The sequence below is a fragment of the Salminus brasiliensis genome, chromosome 25 (assembly GCF_030463535.1).
Source record: "Salminus brasiliensis chromosome 25, fSalBra1.hap2, whole genome shotgun sequence".
Taxonomy (NCBI): domain Eukaryota; kingdom Metazoa; phylum Chordata; class Actinopteri; order Characiformes; family Bryconidae; genus Salminus; species Salminus brasiliensis.
This window is the reverse complement of record NC_132902.1, coordinates 7026650-7043597: the sequence shown is the minus strand read 5'-3', so window position 1 is coordinate 7043597 and position 16948 is coordinate 7026650. Positions and strand designations below refer to the sequence as shown.

General features: G+C 39.6%; 1 protein-coding gene across 7 annotated transcripts in view; it reads left to right on the top strand.

Moving 5' to 3' along the window:
• The window catches only part of ptpn5 (protein tyrosine phosphatase non-receptor type 5), a 134428-nt gene extending 123522 nt beyond the window's left edge, over positions 1-10906 (top strand). For 3 of the 7 annotated variants that reach the window (XM_072671280.1, XM_072671271.1, XM_072671273.1), the window contains one exon: positions 8213-10906. In XM_072671280.1, coding sequence (XP_072527381.1) covers positions 8213-8275 — 63 coding nt within the window. In that variant the 3' untranslated portion in view covers positions 8276-10906. The remainder of the gene's footprint in view (positions 1-8212) is intronic. The other 4 variants (XR_011978530.1, XR_011978533.1, XM_072671269.1 and 1 more) reach the window with 4 other exon arrangements.
• The last annotated feature ends 6042 nt before the right edge of the window (positions 10907-16948 follow it).

Below are 16948 nucleotides of genomic sequence, written 5' to 3'. Positions count from 1 at the left end.
GTTGAAATTATTCTTGTTTGGTTTATTGCAAGCAGCTGAATGCTTGTAAATGTTCCAAAAAAATAACTAATTTGCAATGGGGTTGAATAATTTTGATTGCAACTATGGAACATAAAACCCCAAGGTGAGCAAGCCAAAGGCAACAGTGTCATGGAATACCTCCCTCAATGCTGTAAGAAAACCTTTTGGAGGAACCGACACTGACAAGGGGGGGGTCCCCATCCTCCTCTGGTCAATCCACTTAATAAATAAAAAGTCACTGTACCACCACATAGGTCTGTTGTTATGTTCAGATGTACTAATATAGCCACATAAGCTTCAATGTAGGATAGTAGAGGGTACAAAGTAATAGAATACAATAATGGATACAGAGTAATACAAAATAAAGAAAAACAATTTTTCAGCTTTCCACAACACGCTATGCAGCATCTACAGTAAATTAAAGCCAGTTCAAGATGACAGAAAGCCACAGTTGATCCCATGTGATCAAAATTTACACAGGGGAAAGCAGCCAGTCTTTTGGTAAACAAACAAATGCTATGGTCAAGTTACCTCAGCTAACTTTACTATATAGTAATTAATAAAAGACAGAGACAAAAAAGAAATAACGTAAGACATGAAGGATCAAAGACCCCCAGTGAGCAAGCCAACAGCGACAGTGGCAAGGAAAAACTCCCTCAGAGCTGGAGAAAGAAAGCTAGGGAGGAACCAAGACTTACAAGGGGGACCCATCCTCCTCTGGTCAGAACTATTTAAACATTAATGATAAAAATTACCAAACCAGATACAACAGATAGTTAATAGTGGTGATATTAATAGTGGCAGTTGAGGTAGCAATGGTAGGCGGGTGAGCCGCTGGTCTGCTATGTGTGGTGGTGGATGGGGGGCCTGCTGGTTGGACTGGTAGGTGGCAGCTGGTTTGACGCAGGTAAAGGGGACCTCAGCGGGCAGTCTTCCAGCAGGTTGGGCTGGGTGGCCATTTACTCAGAGAAGGTAAAAAGAGAGAGTTAGTTCTGAGAGGAATTTTATGGAGGGCAGAGAATGTTGAGCAGTATCAGAGTGTGTCTGACAACTCCGGCAGGTCCGACTATAACAGCCTAATTAAAAGGAGAGAGCCAGAGGGTAACACAGACATGGGAGCATCCTAAAAATGCCAGCATCTATCTGCTCCACCGTCAACAAACCTGCGTGTAAGCAGCAAGACGGCAGCTCCAGCATCTCAGTGTCCTACAATTCCCTGGGTCCGTGAACCCCTGGACCTGCAGCCTTTATTTAAGAAACATTCATTATCAAAAGCTAAACTATAAGTTTTCAGCTTAGATTTAAAGATTGAGACTGTGTCTGAGTCCCGAACATTATCTGGAAGGTTATTCCAGAGTTGGGGGATTTTGTAAGAAAAGGCTCTTCCCCCTGCTGAGGTTTTCTAAATTTTGGGAACGAGTAAGAGGACAGCACCCTGAGATCTAAGTAGTCTTGATGGTTCGTAATATGTAATAAGATCCTGCAGGTACTCAGGAGTGAGGCCATGGAGGGCTTTATATGTTAATAGAAGAATTTTGTATTCAATACGGAATTTAACTTGAGCCAATGAATGATTAAAATAGTTCATAAAAACATGAATGGTTAAAGATGTTGGAATCTGGGGTTGAGTATCTGCCTTGCTTTTAGTAAGTTTAGGGATCTCACTAAAAAGAACCCTGGGATTGTTTTTGTTTTTTTCGATCAGCGAGGCCAAATACGCTGAGTGAGCTTTAATGAGTGCCTTTCTATATTGACCAAGGCTGTCCTTCCACGCAGAGTGGAACACCTCTAGTTTGGTTGTCCGCCATTTACTCTCTAGATTCCACACTGTTTGTTTTAAGGTACGAGTATGATCACTGTACCACGGTGCAAGCCTTTTTTGCCTTATCATTTTACTTTTAAGCGGTGCCTCTTTGTCTAAGGTTGATCGGAGGGTATTTTCTAGATCGTTTGTTAATTTAACTAGCTCTGTTTGGTCTGACTGAGTGTAAGCTAAGGGGTGGGAGGTTTTTAGTAAACTGTACAGCTGTCATTGCGGTTATTGTGCGCTTTAGACAGTGTTGGGGGGGACGAATTAACATTTTGCCAAAGATGTAGCTCTCCCTAAAGCAGGGGCTGCTACCAGTGACTCTTGCTCTCTATCCTTTAATAACCCCATTATGCACACTGGTCCACTTTTTCCACCAGAAAGCCAACTAGCTCGCATTTAGTACAAATGCTATCCTCATCACTATGTGACCCTAAAAAGGGTCTAGGCTAAACATACCGCACTTCTCACACTCAAAAAGCCCAACAACAGCCATAATAAAGTACAAACTTACCGCAGTTGATTTGGGCACTGAAATAATGTTTTGTCTTTTTGATAAACCCATGGACTGTAAACACAATCTAAAAGCAGTTTCAAAAAAAGTAGATGACTAAACAGATATAAAAAAAAAATAAGCGCTAGAAAGTGATAGAAAGCAGAAAAAACAAGCTACACACGGAGACAGTGATTCCTCCAAGGTCTGGGTCAGGAGTCAGGATTTCCCACAAGGGTTAGCAGCTGGGGTCTGGGGTAAAGCAGGCTCTGCATTGTCCTGCATTAGGAGGAACCCAGGGCCAACCGCACCAGCATATGGTCTCACACGGTGAAGGATGTTGCAGGCAGCAGATTGCTTTCCACGGTGTCTCCAGACTCTGTCACATGTGCTTTCATCTGTGAAGAGCACAGGGTGCCAGTGGCGAATTTGCCAATCCTGGTGTTCTCTGGCAAATGCCAAGCGTCCTGCACGGTGTTGGGCTGTGAGCACAACCCCCATCTGTGGACGTTGGGTCCTCATACTATCCTCCAGCCAGAAAGCATAGGTCCTGAGAAGTGGTCTGTGGTGCCCACCTGCAGAACCACCCCTTCATTAAGTGTGTCTTGCTAATTGCCAATAATTTCCACCTGTTGTCTATTCCATTTGCACAACAGCATGTGAAATTGATTGTCAATCAGTGTTGTTTCCTAAGTGGACAGTTTATTTCACAGAAGTTTGATTTACTTGGAGTTATATTGTGTTGTTTAAGTGTTCCCTTTATTTTTTTGAGCAATGTATATTTCACTTCCATTAATGTATATATAAAATAAAAATAAACATTATTCTTAGTGCTTTAAGCTAATGAACCTACTGCCCAGGTAAAAGCTTTTAAAATTAAACTTTGCCATATTACTGTCATGATCCACACGGTCTGACAAGAATGGGTGAACACTCGCAGGGGATGGACCAAGGCGAGAGAGTTTATTGATCACAATAAACCATAAACAAAACAGAAATGCAGCAATGACTACCAGGGATAAGGAGGAACCGAAACAACAACAACCATGACAACCAATACAGGGCAAACCAAAAGAACACACCTGGGGCTGGTGAGGCACTAGGGCTGTGCTAGCTGCCGGGGCTGAGCCAATACCGCTACTCAGAAACATAAACTTCCAAGTCGAGCTTGGGAAAACTAAGAACTAGGACATAAAGAGTAGCGCTAGTCAGGCGCATTGAACTTACTAGACTTGAGAGCATGAGGAGTCAGCCGCCAAACCTAGACGACTGTTCCGGTCCGACGGTGAGGAGAGCTAACTGCTGAAACAAGCCGGAGAGTCGCTCATTCCCGGAGCTCCAGGACCCCAGCTTGCTGAACCTATGAAGCCTGGCGAAAGATCGCCATAGACCTGCAGTAGCTCCCTAATAGACCCTGAGGCAAGAGCAGCCTAGCTAGTTAGCTTCACCTGCTAAGCTAGCAAGGTAGAGAGAGAGTCCTCTGTACAAGGATGGACTCTACAGACCAGACCGGTGAATACTGAGTCTCTACCATTACCTGAATAACCTGGGTGCATGTGGTACACTAAAGGTAGTTCTCGGCCCTGGCTGCTTGCTCTAGCCGTCCTTAAATGCACCAGCCCACAGGTGTAGCACATACCAAACGATGAACAGACACATGTCAAACAACCTAAAACCAAGATGGCGATGATAGGTGTTAACACAAGATTCCTTTTCAACATAAAAGTCCAGAACATAACTAAACATGACATGAACATGACAAGACGTTGAAGGGGGAGTTCTAGATCGCCTGTGAGCCGCGGCCCGAGACCGCCCCTGGGCGGTGACAATTACAAACCATGTTAAAGCTTTTACCACCCTCCTGATCTCATGTGTTTTTGCAGTGGCAAAAAAAAGTAAGGGCACCCCTGGTCAAATATCTAATAATGTGAATAGCTCAGCAAAAAATAGATTATCTAATTTCAACACATTTATTTAATATTTAAAACAAGATTACATTCTCCACATCTTTTACAGTTTCAAAATAACAAAAGAGAAAGAAGGACAGAATCAACTACTAAGTAACTTTTGGCAAGTATTGCAGTTTGAGTCTCTTAATTCTTGCTTGGGGTCCATTTTTCCATGCACTCCTCTTGCCTACGACACAAACCTTTCTCTTCATTATCAGTGTCATTATCAGTGGGATTTTACACAGGGACTTTTTTTTAAATTAAGGAAATTATCATTTATAAACTTAAATCTAAAATATCTGAACAAGTTTGACTAATATGCAAACATAAGAAATTAGTTTTTATTAGTTTCATGACATTGTGTATATGTATATAGCATAATGAAAACATAACGTATAATGTACATTAACATTGAAATTGATATGTTGTGGCAAAAGAAGGTTTGTTTTTTTGCTATGCTGATATTTTAGAGAAACGGAACAACTTAACTCATGCTAGAATAAGTACTGTATTTACCTAAAGGACTTAAGAACACACATTACTGTCAGACCGAGTGGATCATGACAGAAGTCTCGGCCGAATACCCCCGAACAGCGGGGATGGATGCCAGAGATCTAGCTGCTCGCGCCCAAGGACAAGTCTTGGGGCAGCAGCAGCATTCTCTACAGAGTGTTACTGAGGCCGTTGGTCGCCTGAGGCAGCAACAGGCAAACCAATGGCAGCTAGTCGCCCAACTATTGGGTGACATCCAGAGGCTCATGAAGCCGATTGTTTCTCCCAGCCAAGTCACTAGTCCATATGCGATGGACATTCCGGATACGTATTCTGGTGATCCAGAGCTTTGTGAGGGGTTCTTGTTTCAGTGCTCGGTTTATTTATGTAGTCAAGGAACCAGCACTGACCAGGCGAAGGTCGCCTTTCTTGTATCCCTTCTCGCTGGAGAAGCTCTGGATTGGGCCATAGCCACCTGGGAGGAGCTTAGCGTGGAGCCCTTCTCTGAGTACCTGAAGCACTTCAAGGCGGTGTTTCAGCGTTGGAATCACGCTGTGCTTGCTGCCCAGTTCCGCAACGGGCTTGCCCCCTGTTTGCAGCAGGAGTTGCCGTGACGAGGTGAGTCGCTTGAGCTGGATGAGCTCATAGCGCTCGCCATCAGGCTTGACCAGCTCCCAGGTCGCCCTACCCCCACCATGTCACAGCCCAAGTCACAGAGAGCTGGGGGTTTAGCTGCCGGGCCTGGAAGGCAGACCGGTCCGGTTATGCAGCGTCGGGGTGGGTTTACGGGTCCAGAATCGTTGACGTGGTCGTCTGCGGTACCTGTCAGCGAGCACATGGAGGTGGGCAGGTGCCACCTTAAGCCGACATCTGCTCCTGAGGTCCAGGGCCCTAGGTCTAAGCCTAGGGTCTCTGCTACGGTGCCCAGCTCCTCGGCTACAGGCAAGGCGGTGCTCGCGGCCCTGGATCACGTCATGCCGGCGCCCTCACCGGTCACGGAGGCGCACAGCGAGCCCTCACCGGTCACGGAGGCGGCCCAGCCCACCAGTCAAGCCAAGGAGGTGGCCCAGCCCGCCAGTCGAGCCAAGGAGGCGGCCAAGCCTGCCAGTCAAGCCACGGAGGCGCCCAGTAAACTCAAGGAGGCGCCCAGTGCGCCCTCTCAGGCCACTTCGGCAGCCCCGTCCGCCTCTCAAGCCACGTCGGCAGTCTCGTCCGCCTCGGTTCGTGTCTGGGCAGTGGCTTCTGCGTCCCCTGTCGGGCAAGCAGGGCCAGCTGCCCCAGGTTTAAGGTCTGGTCCGGCGGTGGTACCCAGAACTGCCCCAAAGCAAGCTGTACCAGCTGCCCAAGGTCCAGCAAAGGCGGGGCTTGCTGCCTCGGCCCCTGCGAAGAAGATGCCGTCCTCCACGTCGGCGGTCATGTCCCAGCAAGCTAGGCTAGCGGGGTTCCTCGGTGGCCGTTCATGCTCTGCAGGTTGCTGGCCCATCGGGGGACCCACCTGGCCGCCTTGGAGGGGGGGTACTGTCAGACCGAGTGGATCATGACAATTACTTTAAAGGTTAAAGTTATTAAAATGCATAAGAACAGGGGTCTAAATAATAGGGTCCACTTGTAAGTACTTGAAATGTAAGGTGCATCACACCATTTAGACAAGACTTAGCATCTGAACAACACATGGAATACAAGTGAAGCTGCCAAAAGCTAGCAATCACTTAGGGTGATACAGAGTTCAATGGCTCAAGGAATTAATAAATACATCAGAATTTATTTTAGGGGATTATTTAGACAGGAGATCTTATTAAAACTATTGTATTGTAATATTCCAAGATGGTGCTAGTGATGTTGGCTGCCGCAATTTCACCTGTATTAGCCTTTTTCTTTTTACCACGGCTTGCAACAGTGACAAAAGCAACACTCTTGTTTCTATTTGGTTCCAAGCTGGCCCAGTGATATTCTGAGTTCCAAAGGGACCTTTGGGACTGCAACCTCCTCTGCCTTACTGAAACATGGTTTAGCAGTACTAGACTTTAAGTCAGAAGCTGTGGGTAAATAAAACCATCCACAGCCTAAACTCGAGTCACAGTTCCATAGTGTGGCTTTAGGAGCCTATGGCAGGGATAGAGAATGTAGATGTTCCAGGAGAACAATCTCCTCCTTAACATCAGGAAGACAAATGAGCTGAGAGTGGGCTGCAGCAAAATGCAGGATATGAGCTACTAAACATTCAGGATCAGTGGAGCTGCAGTGGAAAAAGCAGACAATTTAAAGTACCTTGGTGTTCGCATCTTGCACGACTTGTGGTCATTCTGCCATATCCAAGCTGTCCATGGAGGGCTTTTGCCTGGATGATTTGGATCACTGGTGAAGAAGGCCCACAGAGAACCTTCCACGCATCATCAAAGAAAACCTCACAGACTGGTTTAAAACGAGCACCAAACATAATAGGCAGGCTCTCCAGAGGGTGCGATCAGCTGAGTGTATTATTCGGACCAAGCTTCCTGGCCTACACTCCTGATTAAGGCAAGGAAGCTAGTAAAGAATTTCCAAAACAAATAGACTCTTCTCTTAGGGAAACAGTTTTGCTCCCTGAAGACTTACACAGAAAAGATGAGGAAGAGCTTCTACCCCCAGGCAATCTGGGCCTTTAGCCAGGGCATTAATTCAATTTTCCTGCATATACAACGTGAATACTATATGAAGCCTACTATATAGCGTTCTTCCTTTACATATTTATTTACATTGTTTTTTAAACAAATATTTTACTACCTCCTGTCCAAATTTTACAACCTCATCAATAATCTTTAGTTTTTTATGTATATATGTTCTTTCGGTGCTATATTTGTTCTTTCTTTCTATATATTTGTTTCTTTCTATGCATATTTATTTTTTATCTGATCTCTATATGTTTTTATTTTATATATTAATCCCTTTTATTTCTATCTCTACAAATGTATATTTGTGTGCCTTTTATCTTCCTTCCTGTGACTGTGACAGTTGCCTAAGTATTGTAGCTGTACAATTTTATGACTATGTATGTGACAAATAAACTTTGATTTGTTTTTAATTGATTGTGTGAGGTTTCATACTTATATTGTCTTTTTTTTTAACTTATCTGCTGAGAAATATTATTTTGTCTTATATTTTGTGCTATATATTTAAAGTGCATATACAAATAGAACCTGTAGAATATTTATAATTATTGTCACCCTTAGTAGAGATGAGAAAATATCCTCTTTTATCAGCATCTCACAGGCTTTTGGTAGGTCTGGTCAATGAGTGATTTTTCTGTGTACTTGAAGAAATGTTTTTAGATTAGTGCTCCAGTGGACTCGTGGATTTGTGTATTAGTAGTAGTACACAATTTGTGAAACAAAAACATTTCCTCATCTTTACCAAGGCACTATACAGCACAGACACCTCATAACAGTAATATGTAATCCTGTTGTTGTGTAGGGGGGGCATGATTCAGACGGCGGAGCAGTACCAGTTTGTGCATCACGTGCTCAGCCTGTATGAGAGGCAGCTGAGTCAGAGATCAGAAGAATAGAATGTCCTGCAGCGAACTCTGACCTTCTGTTGGTCTATCAACACCTCACATCTGCCAGCACCAGACCTGAGCCAAACATTTTTCTTGTGACAGACTGTAATATATTATGACCAAGTATGTGTTTTTGCTCTTTTTTTTTCTTTGGACTAAGCTAGACTTCATAATCATGGAGGACCACAGCATAGTCTAAATGAATAACTACACATTCTACAAACACCAACCCAGACCTACACCAATATTCACCTTGCCCCTGCCCTTTTAAAATTAATTATTAGCATGCAGCATGGATCCTAACTACCTGAAAAGGCAAGAAATGCTATATCTATTTTGATAGCATTTCTAAAACTTCTGTGAAGTGCCTTAAAACAGAAAACTGCCCCTGGAAATACCTTTCACTATCTCTATTTTTAATTTGAGCTACAATTTTTTTTTTTTTTCAAGCTCAACCTGTAGCACATACAATATCGTCTTAAAGAAATTGCTTTCTCTTTAAAACTGGATGCAAAAATCAAATAATTAATTAAATATAAATATACACTACAGTTCAAAAACCTGGAATCACTATAAAATCATACTTTGTAATTTTCTGTTTATTAATAATATAAATGTATATGCATATGTTAAAATACACTATGATATGTTTAGGTGATTTAATCAATATTTTAAGTATTAATAGACTGAAGAGGTGCATTGGTATTTGATCACTTCTGACATTGTGTATTAATTTATTATATATCAATTCTTAATATTATATATTTATCAGTGATTTTAGAAGCATCTTAAACTTAGGCATATTTTTAGTTTCAGATTACTGGAAACCATTGTATTGAAAACATTGATTCAAGACCTTTAAACAGTGATTCTAGCAAAGAAATGCCCTCCATAAGACTTTTTTTTTTGTTTGAATGCACAATAATGTTTGAAATATCTGAATGTTCTTTTTTTATTTTATTTTTCTTTGTTTTTCAATGTGTGTGTTTAGTTATCCTGTGTTTTGTGTCATTAACTCTCTGTGTAGTGAAACATGATGAAAGCTGAAGACATTCCCTAGTAAACAGGCAAACAATATACCTGCTATATACTTCTGAAGTCATTGTACTATGTCCATTGATAAGTATATTACCATTCCGTTCCACATTTTGCCACAATGTGTCACAGTATTTTTAAATTTAAGTGAATGTTTTGCTGACAGACTCTACCTCTGTGAATCAACACTTTTTAGTGTGGGGGTAAATATATATTTTTGTGTCACAATATGAAGATGCTTTCATTAGCAAGATTTAAAAAGCAAAGTCTGCCAAAGAGAACAAACTATTTCAAGGTATTTTGGAAAAGTCTGCATTGTACAGAAACTGAAACAAAAAGCATCTAATTATGAGCCAGACAAATATATATATATAAAGTCAAGGACCCAAAAGTACTTGGACAGTGACACAATGAAGTTTCAATGAAGCAATCAAGATGTGATTGAAGTGTAGACTTTCAGCTTTAATTTAAGGAGTTAAAATTACTTCCTTAACAGTTTAGAAATTAAAGCCATAGTTTTTTTTGTTTTTCGTTTTCACTGTCTCAAAAGTAAAAGGACAAACTAACAGTCATATATGAGGTTATATATGAGTTATTTTAGTAGTTCATTGCAAATAATTTGTGACAATGACTGAAAAGTGAAAGTCCAATGGAAATCACCAATTGCTGAGGTTCTTGCATGAGATGCTTTCCAAAGCCTTTAATGCTGCCTCTTTGTGGGTCTATAAGCCTTTAGTTTTGTCTTCAGTAAGTGTAAAGCATGATCAATTGGGTTGAGGATTGGTGACCGCAACTGTTAAGAACATTTCTTTTTTTAATCCTGAGCAGCTCTTGAGTTGATTTCATGGTATGTTTTTATTAGTCTTGCAGAATTTGACTAAGCAGACGTCGTAATAGTGCCATCCATGACATGCTTATATACCCTTCCTTTCTTTGTTCTTTTTACTTTTTCTGTGTGTTTTCTATCTAATCTTACTTTTCTGCAAACCCTCTGACTAGATGCTGTAAAGTCAATGCTCTTGCAGAAATTTTGGTGTTGCTGAGCTCATCAGTTCTTTCTTTCTTTTTGCGAATGTGCCAAATTGTTGATTGTGTCGTATTGAGAGTTCCATGAACAACTACCAAATGCAAATTTAACTTGTAATTACTTGTAATTGACTTTTTATCTTCTTAATTTGTCATGGAATAATGCGGGAATAGACCACATCTGGCCAGTTAATTGCTTATCAGTCAGTTGTCCAAATTGTCCAAATGACTCTCAAAAGGGTGTGACTAAAATGACAAAAAATACAAAGGGGCATAAAGGAAGCTTCTTAGCAGCAGGGGCAATTTGCATGATGGCTCAGAACAGTTGGTAAAGTGAGGGCCAAAGTTCAGCATGATTTCCCTGCTCTAACACAACCTACAGTTGGCATGTAACTGCTGAGTTAAATCAGATGTTTTTAAGCAGCATTTGCAAACCATGGAAACTTGGCCATTCAAGATAATATTTCTTTACCCATTGATAAGAACATCCAGTTGCAAGAAAGTAAGTAAACATTATATGTGTTTCTCCATTAAAATGGTCATTTGAAGTGTGTCTTTTATTGAGTACATTGAGAAAACTAAAAGCACTAAAAGACTAGTTACTGATACATCCCAACCTGTCTTGTTGGGATCATTCCAAGAGCACAATCGGAAATCCTGAGAAAGGACCCAAGGGTTACAACAGAAGACCTACAGCCAACACATTTATGTGTGTGTCCACTATTAGAAAAACACTGAACAAGAATAGTAATCATGGTAGGACACCATATAGTAAGCAAAGAATTTGGAGCCCATCTTAAGTTTCCAATGCTTCTGATAAAATGTTCTATGGACAGATGGAGTTGGAAAGGTAGAACCTTTTAGTACAAATGCACAATACTATCTTTGAAAGAAAATAATACAGTACAACAACACCAAAGCCTCATCCTATCTGGTGTGGCATGGTGGAGGGAGCATCATGGTTTGGGACTGCTTTGCTGCCTCAGGACACCTTGCAGTCATCGAGGGAACAATGAATTCAAAGGTGAATCAAAACTTTTTATAGATTAATGTAACAGCAGCAGTCTGTGACCTCAAGCTGAAGAGATGCAACAAGACAAAGAGCCAAAGCAAGCAAGTAAATCAACTCCAGAATGATTTTGGAATGGTCAAGGTAGAGTCTTGACTTATCAAAATGACATAACCTTGCAAAGGCTGTTCTTGCAAGAGTTCAAGAAATATTTATAAAAAGAACACATTTGTAGGAAGGAATTTTTGGAAATTCCTTCTCAACACCGTGCGGAAATAATTTGCAGCTACAGGAAATATTGATAAAATGTCAACTTTTTATTATAGCTTTATAGTCTCTGCACAGTAATTGAAACCTTATTTAGTCAGTGGTTGCCTTACACAAAGCAAACCAAACTGTAGACAATACAGGTTTCATTTACATGTTGGAAAAGACTTACCAATGCTATTAATAGCCTCCATCATTTCCTTCCTCATTTCCACAACCTGATTTTTATCAATCAGTGCTGCACTACACTACACTAAAAATAATAGTGCTTGAATTGGTTCAACAGGAGTGATGCCATAGAAGAACCATGTTTTGATAGAGATGTATGCATGTGAACAAACTTTACAAGTGATGGTACTTAACATCTTTAAAGGTTCTTCACAAAATGTTACAAATTTGATTGTTTTTCAGCAGATCTTTTAAAAAGAAATACTGCTTTCATTATCATTCAGTCATATCAGATTAGTTGTTGGTTTAACTGCTTTTAGGGCAAAATCAACACTAAATGTCCTTTGGAGTTTCTGACAGATTTGCACACATTGTTTGACAGTGATTTCTATGCATTCTTCCTGGTATATTTTCTGCAGGTTTTCATGCCTCTGCACTCCAAAATTAAGAACCTGATGACCCAGCAGTGGAATCTTTGTTGGTCACCCTTTGTGGGTTGGTGGAAACCTCTAAGAGATGGTTTTGTAACCTTTTCCGGCCTGAGGAGCATCAACTCTTCTTTTGAGGCCCTCAGAAATTTTCTTTGTACCATGATACACTTCCATGAACATGGTTGTGACGATAAGTCTTATATACGTAGATAGATCCCTGTTATTTCAATAAAACAGGGCGCACAATCATACCTGCTTTTATATTGATTGAAAACACTGTTAAAATAATTGAACAAAGGTTCACAAAGGTTATTTTGACACTCAGAGATATGTAATATTAGATCATTTTCTCAATAAATAAATTACTAAGCCTAATAATTTTCATTTGATTGATTTGGTACTACTTATGTATGTTTAGGACTTGACATTTTAGGCCAGATATATTCATAAATACAGAAAATTCTAAAGGGTTCAAAAACTTTCAATCATTAATTTTGCTTGATTATTGTACAATTGTATTAATTAGTACTAATACATCATTCTATAGACATATGTGCAGCATATGTGGAGAACAAAGTTATACAACAATGGCTACAAAAAACAGCATTTTTCCATTTAGTTAAGAAAAAGTAAAGCAACAGTCACAGTCGTTGTCTTCAGTCACAATGTATTTTGCACCATTTATCCCAGGCACAGCCTGCTAAGAAAAAGTACCTGCACCAACAAAAAAAAAGATGTTGAGGAATGGGCAGTCTTTAAGTTCTGTAACTTGAAATTTCTGTAAAAACCTGTCCACAAACCCTCATCCCACATTTTGGCTGTGCCACTCTAAGGCTTTCTAGATAATACTCAGGTGAATACTCTGAGATTGCCATTGAGTTTCTCAGAGAATATCTGTATACAGTGCCAGAGAGGAAAACACAAGAAAAAGCCCTTCTAAATAATAGTTTTTGTTACCAGATTGATAAGATTACTATTGTCATTTAAAATCTGATTCACATGTTCCAAATGCCACACATTAATATTTGGTGGAGCCATCTTCTTGATCTTTTTTCCACATTTATCATTTTACAGCTAATTGTTTAGGTCATTGGGATGACATGTGAACAGTATGACCTTTTTGGACCCCTAAAATGTTACTGTTGTCGGTGCCTTGTTATCGTGCCCTCCCCCGGGGCGATCCTGGGTCGCCGCCCACAGGCCCACATAAGGACTTTCATCTAATTTCTGGTTCATTTGTGTTCATTCCGTGTTCATGTGTTGCACCTGGGACTGGAAGCATTTAAGGAGCCTCCCTACAGAGAGTGACTGCTGTGAATTGATTCTCCATGTGTCTGTGGTGTGTTCCTGTTGGCTAGTATCTGATCCTGTTCAAGTCTGGTTCTCAAGGCAAGCCTGTTACGTTGCGTCCAGTTCATGCTCCCTGGTGGCTTAAGCTCACGAGGCAGTCACGGCATACTCAGGTTGGGCTTGCCCGGTTATCTAGTTCAGACAGCTGGTTCTCCGGCTACCCCTTTGTTTACTTTGAGAGTTCTCAGTTCTAGTTTCCCTTTAGTATCGCCCAAGCACAAGTAGCACTCGGCCAAGCACGGCTTGTGGCTGTTTAAGTTCTTCCTGCTATTTTCCCAAGGGAGGCTTGCAGCTTGAGTTCAGTTATCTCTCCCTGATTTACCAAGCTAGGCTTGTGTTTTTTGTTTGTCCCCTTCCCACATTCTGATCACAGCAGTTTACACATCTATCCCCTGTTGCTCCCTGCTCCTCCCAGTCCCAGGTTTGTTGTGTTCACCGTTTTGTCATGTTCTGTTTGTGTTCCAGTGTTGCCCCTGTTCCAGATTGCTGTTCATTGGTTTCATGGCACCCTCTTTTGTTTCCCCGTTTTGTTTGAATAAAACCTTGCTTAGTTCCATCTCTGCAAGTGTTCATCCCGTCATTTTCTGGCCGCACACGCCATGACAACTGTTGGTTTTACTTTTGTTTTTGGTTTGATTGGGATATTGATATCTTATAAAAATATAAATTCAAGTTTTCATTTCTCAGCGGAATACTTTTCTTTCTTTCTTTTCATTTTGATTTTAATATGAAGCCCTGTCTTTGCTGATAGAGAGGATGTCTAGCTCACAATACACTGTGTATGTGCTAAACATAGGATTTTTACCCAAAAAAACATTTTCTCATCACAAACTTGGTAAGCAGTATTTGTCACATTATGTGATCATTCCATTTGTTCAATACACTCCAAAAGTAGCCACAGGGAGAACTGATTTCTAGGTCAGTCGATGTTTGAACTAGCCAAGAGAAGATGATGCAAATGCATAGAACAACTGAAAAAAGTAAATTTTATTATCCAGTTATTAATTTAAAAAACCCACAAATCTTTACCTTTATTAATATTTTATTAGCTTGAATACATTTCATATTATATTATTTTTTATATATATATTTTTTTTTAATGTTTGCCAGCTTCATGCAAGGTTCAATGACAAAAATGATTATATTAATGTATAAAGTTTGTAGATAGTCCACGGGCAGAGGGCAGAGTGCTGAAACACCCTCTACACAGAAGAAAAAAAAACTGATACATGGTCAAAGTTAATTAATCTTTTCTTTGTTGTTTTCCTGTTGCAGGTACATGTTTTTATGTTTTTTTTGTTTGTTCTTTATGTATGTATGTATCTATATTGCCAGCTAGCTGTCTATCAAGCTTTTTATTAACTTCTTTGAGCAAAAAGTGACTAATATATAGAATTCTAATGTACTGTTCTTAAATCCTCCTAATTGTTTGATTATTTTATTGTATACTTGTTTTTCATTCCTATTCAATAGTATTTTCAGCTTGTAATGCATGAACAAATGAAACACCTGTCAGTTAGAAAGTAAAATTAATCTGCTCTACCACATGCACATTTAACATAAAGTAGATAGTGATAAACTCTAACAGCCTACCATCGTTCATATTCATTTATCTAATCTCATTTATCCATTACTCATTATTTTGCGAGATCCTGTTATTATAACAGCCTTTTTGTTGTCATCTAACTGTGTCATGTTCTGTATTTGTTAACTGTGCTTAAACTTTGAATTTAAACTAGAAGTAGTGGATAGTGGATACTCTACAAATACAATTCAAATGTACAAGTCACAATTTTTTTTTATTAATTTTGAACTTGTTTCTTCAATGCTAGAATGTTTGTATGTTTTGCATTTGTCAAAATATTATGGCAGTACATAGGGCTGTTGCAAGGGCAGATTGTGACTTTTTTATTTTGTTTATTTCCACTGTCCTTCCAACCCATTTTGTAGTTGAATAAACTAGCTTTGATATGCCTTGCAATGTACTGCCTGATTGTTCAGACCGTCTGTTATGTAAAAAGTGTTCTATAAAAAGTATTTGGTTCTGCATAGTCCCCAATTGGACATCCCATAAAATTATTATTAATTACTTATTAATTATTATCAAATCACTCCACTACATTCTAATTGAACACCTTCTCATGTACTCATGACATGACTTACAAGTGTCATTACAGTAGAAATTTGGAGTAATGGGGTTGCAAACTTTTGTAAAGTGTAAAGTTGTAAAGTGCCTATTCAGTTCTTATAAAAACTCCATCAAAAAACACTCCACTATTTTCTAGAAGAACACCTTCTCATTTATTCCTAATATGAGTTACTTGATAGGAATGATAGGAAATACATTAGGAGTAATGGGAAGGCAAAATCTTAATTTTGTCTTCGATTTTTGTTTAAAATATTATATTAATATAATCATGTAACAAAAGAAGGATGTGCAGACATTTAAGCACTCTTCAAATGTATCAATGATTTAAAGGCACTTCTAATACTTAATCATCAAAATGGAGTACCACAGCAACTACCTGAGACTCCATAGCCACCACTTGGGATACCTTAGTGACTGTATAGCAAATCAAATCAAATTTGTATAGCACTTTTTACAACTGTTATCACAAAGCAGCTTTACACAATCAGTAATTAGTAAAAGACAGAAAAAACACCCCCAGTGAGCAAGCCAACAGTGACAAGAAAGGAAAAGAACTGGAGGAAGAAACCTTGGGAGGAACCAAGACTCACAATGGGGACCCATCATCCTCGGGTCAGAACAATTTATAAATTATTGACAAAAAGTCAAGAAACCACTTAAACTGATGTACTGCTCAAGCATGAAACATAATCATAATCATAATTTAATAATGGTGTAGTATAATTTAATATAATCATGGCAGTGATAGGAGTAATGAGAGAAATAATGGTTAATAGTGGTAATATTAGTAGTGGTAGATAGTTAAGAGTCCATTTAGGGTTTAACATCTTAGTTATTCCAGAGTTGGGGGCTTTATAAGAAAAGGCTCTTCCCCTTGCTAAGGTTTTCAGGATTTTGGGAACTTCTAAGAAGCCAGCACTGTGAGATCTAAGTAATCTTGATGGTTCAGGGTTTCATGGGTTCATGGTTTCATGTCTTTTTACGTTATTTATTTTTCTTTTTGTCTTTTACTGATTGTGTAAAGCTGCTTTGTGACAACAACTGCTGTAAAAAGCACTATACAAATAAATTTGACTTGGCTTTATAATATGTAATAAGATCTCACAGGTTCTCAGGAGTGAGGCCTTGTAGGGCTTTATACGTCAATAGTAGAATTTTATAATTAATACGGAACTGAACTGGGAGCAAGTGCAGTGCTGATAAAACTGGACTGATA